This window comes from Notothenia coriiceps, unplaced genomic scaffold, assembly GCF_000735185.1.
Source record: "Notothenia coriiceps isolate Sejong01 unplaced genomic scaffold, NC01 NC01_scaffold00002913, whole genome shotgun sequence".
In the NCBI taxonomy this organism is placed as follows: Eukaryota; Metazoa; Chordata; class Actinopteri; order Perciformes; family Nototheniidae; genus Notothenia; species Notothenia coriiceps.
The window spans coordinates 16009-26632 of NW_011335614.1; the positions used below are offsets into that span (position 1 = coordinate 16009).

The 10624-nt window shown below is 39.7% G+C and overlaps 1 protein-coding gene across 1 annotated transcript in view; it reads right to left on the reverse strand.

The window, feature by feature from the left end:
• podxl2 (podocalyxin-like 2) overlaps window positions 1–4624 on the reverse strand; it is a gene marked incomplete at its 5' end in the record, with an annotated part of 19576 nt that extends 14952 nt beyond the window's left edge. The window contains 2 exons of the mRNA XM_010766031.1: window positions 3093–3444; window positions 4281–4624. Coding sequence (XP_010764333.1) covers window positions 3093–3444; window positions 4281–4624 — 696 coding nt within the window. The remainder of the gene's footprint in view (window positions 1–3092; window positions 3445–4280) is intronic.
• Window positions 4625–10624: the final 6000 nt, after the last annotated feature.

Genomic DNA, 10624 nt, shown 5'->3' on the forward strand with positions numbered 1-10624 from the left:
ACCACAACAGGCCGCGAAATCCGATGAATCCGTTTTATCCACGAACAGTCATTTTGATTGTACGAGTGTACTCTTGAGGTTTGTAGTGTTGCAGTGTATTGTAGTCTTTCTTTTACAAAAAATACATCTGAATTTATTCGTTTTGTCACTGATTCTCAGATACGATTCTCGATCAACTCCGATGAAATCGCGTCAGTAATCGATTAACGATTACAGTCAGTCGATTGTACCAGGGTGATTTTGCAAAAAAATTTACTGGAAGGTTACAAAATTTTTTTCTGTAACTGTGGTCCAGTGTTTTTGTAAAACATCGTAAATTCGGAATATTCTTTATTCTTTATCAGATTGCCGTTCGCCGATCATATCCGATGAAACCGTTTCACCACCGCAAAGCGCTTACGATTTACATTTATTCGATTGTTAATAATTTAAGACGAAATTTTATTTTGAGGACTATACACCGTATTGACATACATATTTGTTGGGTAGTTAACGTAGTTCTTTTTGTAAAAAAACGTTGTAACTTATACTGATTTTATACATCTCATCTGTGAAGTCGTACGTCGAGAACTCCGATAATTCCGATTCGATAATCCATTTACGATTTAGTCATCGATTGTAGTAGTAGTATTTTGTTTAGTTTCAATAAAGTTTATTTCGGGACTCCCTTTGAAAGAACTGACATACGGACCCCCCGACTGTTGTGTCGCCTCGCGTCTCTGTGTCTTGGCCATGTGTCGCACTGGAACACACCGCAAAGACTTCAGCCGACGGCCAAGAAGCACGTACGAACTGCGCATGCGTGAGTGGCAATAATTCTCCTTACCAGCAGACGGCGGTACTGTGTATTCGTCATTCAAAAGAGGCAACAACCGGAAGACAGGCCGTTTCTCAATCGCGAGGATACTGGCTTGGTAGTCGCATACTTCCAAGTCACTTCCTTCAGAAACGAAGCAAGTATACTTCCAAGCCACGGCTTCGGAAAACAAAGAAGAATGGAACAGGCCAACAAGTGTGCCACTCTCTCTAACGGTTTCAACATAGTCCCGAAAATAAATACCTCACGATGTCTCTCTAATTATGAACTTGCTTTACTTTCACGGAACACATTTTTGGTGATAACAAATGCAACAAAGTAACATTTTTACCAACACATATTCTACGCCACTACATACTTACATTTAAATGTGTGCTGCGCTGCGTTGGTTCAGCCATTCTCCGCAAGGGTTTTTGAAATTGGTCCGTGCACAAAGCATTGTGGGGATTTGAAGGACGCGAAGTCTACCCATGTGCAGCCTCGAAATTATCCCCAAACCAAGGACGCGGCCTCGGTGGAATTCCAAGTATGCTGGAGATTGGAACAGTCCTTCAGCGGCACTCGATGACGTAGTATCCTTGAAATATTGGCTCGGAAGCCAGTTTCCTCGCGATTGAGAAACGGCCTCTGTCTCTCTCTCTCTCTCTGTCTCTCTCTCTCTCACACAAAATGCACTCGTGCTACACACACACACAGACGCTCCTCCGTGACGATGACCGCTTGCGTAAAAATTTATAATAAACACATTTGAAAAGTGGGGGGGACACAAACGGGATTTTGAAAAGTGGGGGCGACATGTCCCCCCTGTCCCCAGTGGAAATGACGCCCATGCGCAGATCTAAGATCCAGTAGAAATTATAAAAAGTAAAAGTCTGCTGCTTATTGTTCTACTAGGCCAAAATAGAGTATCAGAGTGAGAGTGTGTTAATTAATACATTTGGCAGTTTGGAGTAAGTCAGTAGATTTGTTTGTGTGTGTTTCATGTATAGGCCTCTCACGATAATTAATTGTGTTGGATACATTTTCGGGGGGAAAAAGCCCCTTAACAGGTTAAATGGGAATTAAATCATTTTAAGTCATTTTGAGTGTTCCCAAAGCCCTGGTGTTCTGCAGTGTGTGTGGGCCTACTGTACTGTTGCACAGTTTATACTTTAGAAATTGACCATCAACAAATATGTTAGAAAGTTTGATGTGGTTATGAATGTTTATCAAAGTTTTTATAATTCATCCTGAGGGGAACATTATTGATTGTACCCACATTTCATGCCAAGACATGAAATGTTTTTTTGAGATATTTCGGTCAGAACCAGAGTGTTGGAACGATAAACCATCATGATTCAACCATCACTAGAGCCATGCTGGAAGCAAATCAAACATAATTTAGCTATAATCCAGAATCTTCACAGCTATTTGTCCTCCACTAGGAGTCTCTATTTATCCGGTAATAAATTCATATTTAAACCCAATATCTTCAGACTGTTCCAGGCTCTTCCACTTACATAATGTGTGTCCAGCAAAGAGCAGCAGAGTGATCAGTCTGTAACATGTTGGACTGAATCTGTGGTTTTGCCCTGAGCAAACATTTAATAACTTCAAGGAGACAGCAAACATCTTCATCTCAAATGATGCCTGTGAAGATGAAACCTCCCTATGGGTAAAAGCAGGTTTTTACCAAAGCTTGTGACCAAAGCTAATAAGGTTGTCTGAGGGTGTCTGAGGGTGCCCTTGAGCAAGGCATCAAACCAACACCCTGTAGATACTGCCCACTGCTCCAAATATGAGGATGGATTAAATGCAGGGACTACATTTCACTGTGTGTGGTGCTGTGAACATGTATCCAACCAATAGAAAAGGATTTCATTAGAATAAATAGTTTTTGAAAATGGCACTGTTTTGGGATATTGCAGAGAATTCTTACATTTGCAGAAATGATTGCAAACTAATGTTTATGTCAGAAGTAAAAAGCTAAGGTTAGGCTATAATAAAAAATGTTTACAAGACACTTTATATTTACAGGTTAAAATATTCTGTCATGGAATCGCCTATTTTAAGAGGTTGTGATAATGAAATAAACCTGTGTTGGATATTTATTGAAGTATTTTATATTTTTTAACACAACATTCAAATCCCTTAACTTGTGGTAACCATGGACGATGGAATCGGAAGAGCAACATTTGTGACTTTTATCAGGGTTTCAGGACTTTTAAACACTCATATATGTGAAGTGAACAGCCTATTTTGATTCGGTGCTGAATAGAAGATCATTTCTACTAACCAATCAGAGCATCCAGATCTGGAGTTGTGTGGTTGGCATCCAACACATGGAGGCCTTGATCATCTGTTCCTCCTCCCCTCTCCTCTTCCTCTTCTCTGGCTCCTCCCCCTCCTCTCTCTATGTCCTCTCCCTTGTATCTCTCCCACTCCTCCTCTCCCCCTCTCCTCTCTCGGTCCTCTCCTCCTTCCTCTCCTCTGTCTCTGTCCTCCATGTCTGTCCCGAAGAAGCCGGACGCCTCCAGGGAGGCATCAGCAGCTCCTGGCCCCTCAATGAGCTCCTTGTCTGGGTCGCTGGAGTCTGGACTCCTCCTGTAGCCTTCTGCATCCTGAGGAACCACCAGATGGACCATACGCTGGAAATGGAACAATATTTGTTGGGCATATAATCTACAGTATAATTCGTTGTAATATTCTTGTTGTTTTAAACATTTTTTATCATTTTCGAAATATGTGCTCCATTTTCACAACCTAATTCTTCCTGCTGTGATTATGTTTGCACCACGCAAATTCCTTGTATATGTACATTAACCTGGGAATAAACCCGATTATAATATAGATTCTGATATTTGATACAAAATAACTATTCTCAGAGATCATAGCAAAACTTATTCAGAACTAAAAAAGGTTTTAATTAATTAAATTGTTTTTACCTTCGATAATAAATGACTAGATTTGTTCTGAAGCTAAACAAAACATTGACACAAAATGATTTAATGTTATATGTTTTTACATGATATCTGCTCCCTTCATAAATGCATTTATTCCTGTTTTTGTATGTTTTTCTGTATGTTGCTTCCATCATTATGTCATTTGCACTAAATTATTGCACAATTTAACGTATTATTTTCTTTAATCAGAATCAGAATACCTTTGTTAGTCCCACAGAGGGAAAATTTGCATCGTTAAAGCAGGAAAGAGCCACAGACAGCTTAATGTTACATATGTTAAAAAAAAAGTACTAAGTTAAAATCTTAAGTATAATGTATTTTGTATTGTTTGAGGAGCCTGGCGCTTAAGATTTTCTTTTGAAACAACTAAGCTGTAATGGTTGTGCATATAACAATAAAGCCTTTGAATGTTGAATTTTAATAAAGCATGGAGGTTTGCATGTATGTACTGTATGTTACCCCAGTATGTTTTAGGTGTGCCTTTTGCAGTTTATTACACATCCTCATGAACTTATGCTCACCTCCATGTCATCTACTACACCAACATTTTCCTCCAAAGCAGGGCGGGTCCTGACTGCTTCCTGACCTGCGGGGGGTGGAGGGTTTATCTGAGAGGAGTTATCAGACTCCATCTTGTCCTTGGAACGGGATGTTTCGTGGATCTCTGGCCGGCCCATGTCGTGAACCAAATGAGGCTGGACCCGCACTAACTCTGGCACTGAGTGGCGCTTGGTTCTGACTAATTCCTGGATGAAGTGTGCCTGGGCTGGGCCTTCATCCTGGAACACCCGAGCCCCGGGGGCGCTGAGGGGGATGACCCTCTGAGACGAACCCACTCTGAAGGCATCACAGCAGGCCAGCAGTGCTATGGGGAAAAGAGACAAATACATTGAAGATGATGATGCAGTGAAGCATAATGTCTTATTACAATAAAACAGAGATGTACTTTTTGTTTCTTTGTATTTTATGAATCCCTCAGAGTAGATAACATTGTCAGCAGAAGTTTTACAGGGTAAAGAAAAGAAAAGAAACTTACAAAATCAGTTCTAAAACATACAATATATGATTGGAATTATAAAAAATATAAAGCAGAACTATCATATCAAAAATATATATTCATTTTAGCTGCAAACAGTTGGGTACACAGGAGAATAGGAAATATCGGAATTACTGAAAACTTTCAACCTTTTCAATCTTAATTTCTTGCTTAACATTAATGAATGGATACATAAAAAAGAGAAGGTACTGTAAAATTGAATACAAGCCAATATATTTGATTTCCTTTCAGTTGTTTGGTTAATAATGTTTATTAATCAAGCCATGTTAAGAAATCAATTACAGGGTCAAAACAAATCAAATTAATAGCAAAAAACAGTCAAGTTCAAATTGAGTGGATTGACAGATCTAATGAATGTCACTTGTTCCCTAAACATATTTAATGTGTTGTGTTTTTGTTACCCAGCAGAGAGAACAGCCATAACACTATGAGCACTCTGTTGTCTGCATTATACATTAAGTGCCTTTATTTCCCCTCCGAAAGAAACTACATTGAGTTTTAACAAGCCATTCATTCTCTCATTCTTCCTACACAGTGGTGCAGCGATGACACATGTTTTAAGAACAAGTTAGTATCACAAAGTCTCCCTTGACAAAATCCAATTGATTTTTCCATTGGATTTTTAAATATTACAGGAAATAATAAGCTCTGTGGCAAACATACATTTATGAAATGTACACGTTATGTTCAGCCGGATAGTCTCCACATATTAACACCACTTTATGATTTTTGAAGCATAAATGCAAATGATTTCATGTTTGCTGTGATGACGTTTAATTGTCTTATTTTGTGGTACAACGCTAAATAATTTCCGGGTTTTAGGACTTATTCTTGCACAACTCTATTTATTCCTACATTAATTTATAGTTGAAAGCTTCAAGTAATTATTTGCAGATTTGTTTAACCAAGGCCGAGAGATGCTGCAGTGTACATTATTCTTTGTTTGTTTGCTCATAAAAAAGAAAATAATTTTTAAGAGTCACACATATTTCCACGTATATTGTTCTATTCGTTTTTCCATTGATAACATATCACGGCTCCACATTCACCTATTCTCGTGTCCATCTTTCCATCACTTATTCCCAGGTTGCGTTCCGATAATCCAAAAATCAGCTCCTAAATTCTAACCCTATCTCCTATTCCTTGACCTCTGAGTGAAACGTCACGGGGTTAAGGGATAGTGGATAGGAGAATTCAAAAGGACTTAGGAGAAGAGACCGCGGTACTTTAGAGAATCCGAATGCACTTTCACTATCCGACGTGTTTATGATGCGCCAGCGGACGTCATTGTGTGCGTCTGCTGCTGTGGTGAAACTATGGAAACTACAGTGTTCTATACAACGGACTACAACATGGATGTTTAATAAGAACGAGGGATTACTGTAAACTCATCTAGAGACTCTGCACTGTGCTCTGATGCTGTTGTTTTATGCTTTATGAACGTCGACAACAGAGAAACATATTCTTCATGACCAAAGTTGTAATTGAAATAAAAAAGGAAAGTGAAATGTATGCTCGTCACCCTCTCCCTCCGGTCCACATTAATACAAATGATCCCAATACGTATGATTGTATGAACTATGAAAAGATCTTAAAATACAAATGTATTTATTATAAACGTTAGTCCTTAACATCTATCACTGTGTATATCACCACTCAAACATCTTTTAAAAGTTGAACAAACCCCACACAGCTCAGCAAACACTGTGAAATGTTGACTTTATTTGATAATTTCAGTAAATGTAAACGTATATTTCTCTTTTTGATTATGATACTGATGAACGCTCAAAACAAAGCACTTTGGCAACTTACCAATTACGTTTTAAAATGCTTAATAAGCACCGTAGCTTTCATGATATTATTTCTCGGTCATAATCGGTTATTTTCATGAACGGCCGAATGTTGTTTGACGGCAAATGGTGTGGCTGCAAGGCAATGTGGGACAGCATTTTCTCCTCTCCTTTCGGTGAGGGAGGTCCAGTGGTTCCTAAGCTAAAGGAGGTTATAAAGGAAGTTTGAAACCTCCTTTCCTTTCATTTAGAGAATTGGAATGGCACTTAACATGGCTGCCACTGACGTACTTCCGGGTCATTTCACTTGGTTAGGAAAGTTCCTAAGCTAAATGGACTATTGGAACGCAACCCCAGTCTCCCTCATGTTTCCCATGGTGCTCTCTGTCTGGGACCACAGATGGCTGTCTGACCTCAGGGTCTGACTGAGCAGATTATCATATCATCGCCAACATGTCTGCAACATGTCTGCAACACGCTAAGCTGTCACTACAAAGCCCCTCAGACATTACACTTCCTTCCTGCTGGCCAAAAGATCCCCCATCCCCCCTACCAAAAAGAAAAGGCTGACTGACCATAGCTGATAAGCGTGAAGATATTGTTCTGGGACAAGAGGTCATAGAAAGTCGGAGACAAGGACAATACAGATTGTTATGATTAGGACTTGTGGAGCCCCTGAAATGACTCATCATTAGATAAAGAAGCTGTGCAGGATGAATATGAGGAGATAAAGGGGGCTTCATTGTGGACACATCTCTGTGTCCTGGCTGTTAGTCATGGTCAATTCTCCTGAATTTTGCTTCAATTAAACCTTCAGTATTGGAATACATCAGCCTCCACTCTCCAGCATCCTCTTGTTTTCCACTTTATTGCTCCAAGAATTCACAGTAGCTGAACTGACTGCTGTTAAACTGTCTGATCTGTCTTCTGAATCAGAGCAGAAGATATTCCTCAACATCCTCTTCATCCCGTGTAATTTCAGCTGCTACCCGCCATTCGTTGATTTGGACTTACAAAGGCCAGTTTTAACAGGCCTTTCTCAGGCCACCGAATTATTAACTGCTCACAATACCCTACTGATGCTCAGTTCAAATGTAACTCCTGACGGCTAATGATGATGGTTTTAGGGATGGGAAACTCTACGTTTCCTGTCACCACGGCATATTTTCATAGTTCTTTGTTCTATACTAAAATAGTACGTTTATTTTTCTTACAGAAGACAAAGATAAGAGAGATAAGATGACTTAATAGTCTTAAGTCAACAAAAATCTTACATTAAAAAATATGAAGTTGTCTAAATATGATGAAAAGGACATTTGGCTCAGGGTTAAGTATACAAAAGATAAATTCACACTACAGTAAACAGAAATAATATAACTATAGGGTGGATTTTCATTAAAATTGGTCCAAATGTCCAGCTATTACAACATCAGTTCAATACAGGAAGATAACTTAATATCAGAAATAATTTGTAAGCATTAAGGAATATAAAAGTTGTCTCCACTTTTCATCCATTAATTTCCCTGTTTGGGAAACTTTCAGTCCCACAGGAACCAGTGGACAGGTAATAAACTTCTGTTCCTGTAATGACTTACCCGAGACACACAGTGGGAAGTCATTATCACCAACTGGAACTTTTCTTGAACTGAATTACAGAGGTGATAGGAGAGCATGTTTTAATCAAGGCATCTTGATTACTTCAGGTACGAGAGGACTCAAGAGAAATATGAAGTCACAGCTCTTGTGGCCCTGTATCATCGAGGTGCAGATCTATTTTAAGGGAAGCCTCTGCTAGGTTAGACCTGGAGTCCAGTCAACACTGAAATATCTCAACATTTATTTGGTGGATTTCTACAAAATGTTGTCCAGACATTCATGGTCCCCAGAGGATCAATCCTACAGGCTTTTGTGATCCTCTGACTATTCCTATAGTGCCACAATCAGAGCAAAATGTGTCCGATACTGTGACTTGTGACTAAATTCCCAGCGAAGTAACGACTCTCATCGACCTCAATGAATGGTTAACAATATACCTGCTAATTATTAACATAGTAGAATTTTAATTGAATAGATGTCAGCACGCTAACATAGCCTCACAGAGCATTTCAAATTCAAAGTAATCTCAAAGATCAACTAAAACCGAAAACTAAAACAGATATAGGTTGTATTTTTTATTATCTGTTGCATATTATTTATTTATTTGATTTCAATATATTTTCTAAATGCTTATGTCTTGCCTCAGTTCTCCCCTTCCTTCTTCGAAATGTAACTAGATGTTAGCTAAAACCCTTAACTAACATTGAGAAAATGTTCCTGCATTTCACATCATTTATTACCTCTGTAAACATTTTCTTAGTTTTGATATCCCTATTCTTTGAAGATCACCTATGCTATATTTGAAATATATATTTTAGGGCCATATCTATACAAAACATGTCTTTGAAGTGTTTTGCTCCAAAAATACCAAACAGATCACCCAGCCATGCCTCATACCCCTCTATTTCAGCCCTGTTACTGAAGTGCTGATTCTGGGTCCATAGCTTTAAATGTTACAGAGCTGCTGCTGGCCACGCCCCTTTGGCGCTGCTGCTGGTCAAGCCCCTTTGGAGCGCCATACAAGCAGTGAGCTCTGTGAAGAGAGAAGTTTCTACTCTGCAGATACTCAGCTAAACGCTGCCGTGATTAAACGCCATATTATGTACCAAACCACATCAAGGATTATTTCTGAAACAGTATGGAGCTCAAATGCTTTCACTCTCACGGGTTTACCACAAGGTGAGTTCCTTTTTATATCCGGCTTCTTAACACATATTCTCTTCAGTACAGGTTAGCTCTGTGTGTTAGCGATGCTTTTTAATGTAAACACAGACCATATTACTTCCAAAACACATTGTGCATTGTTTGTGATACAGCAACGTTTCTGATAGGGTCGTGGGCGTAAAGCCAGCACACATTTTAGTAATGTCGTCATGACCGCAGCAAACCTGGATCAGCTCCGTTGTACCCCTGTTTTTAGAGATATGGGTAAGGAGGAAAAAAAGAGAGGGTTGTATTTTCTGACACTTTGTGAGTCTCCTCGCACACCGGGGACACATACTGTATTTATGTAAAGCGCATTTTGCACAATAGCTGACCTTTAAGGTAAAAACAAGAAGAACATCTGTTCACCAACAGCTGATTATCTGAACACTGATATCTCCTTGCAAACATATTGTAGACTTGTATTTCACCTTCAGAATGTGCTTAGTATAAAAACCAGTGGCCTCTAAAATGTCCCGCATGCCGCACTGATCGCTGTGGATGACTGATCCAAGGAGAAGAGATGGAAGAAGGGAATTAAAGATGGAGGGCTGAACAGCAGAAGTGAAGAAGTGCTGTGGTGGTTTAAATTCCTCCCTTTTCCCAAACCCTCAAAGTCAGCACTGTGCTGATATAACTGCACGTTAGTAAAGTCTGCATGTGCATTTCTGACAACCCAAGGACCAAAAAGCGAAAGGAGATGAGGGAAAATCTAGTCGTGTTTAGCTGAGTCCAGAGCTGCTGTCTGTGTGATTATTTTGGAAGCAGCAGATAACACCATAAATAAATGTATCGACTCATTGATGTTTGAATATTTGGCTGAAGAGCGAGGACTTGCAGTGTATATTAAAGCCTGGAGAGAGGGTTTCAAATGTTTGTGCTGATGTAGCTTTCACCTTCCCAATGCAGAGCAAGTATACCCAAGAGGTGTATTAAGAAAGATGGTACAGTATAGGCTTGGGCGGTATGACGGTATTACGGTATACCAGGGTATTTCGAAATACCGTCGGTATGATTTTCAATACCGTGACGTCACAGACTGTGCGTCACAGATGCGTTTCATTCTATTACACTGACACGGAGTTTTGACAGGGACGACATTGGTTGTAATGCACAGCACGCGCCAGCAGAGGGCAGTCCGTCTTTCCCGCTCTCAGAGCTCAGCACAGAGCTGAGCTGAGCAAGATGGCGGCAGCATTTGCCGGCCCGGAACTCGGAC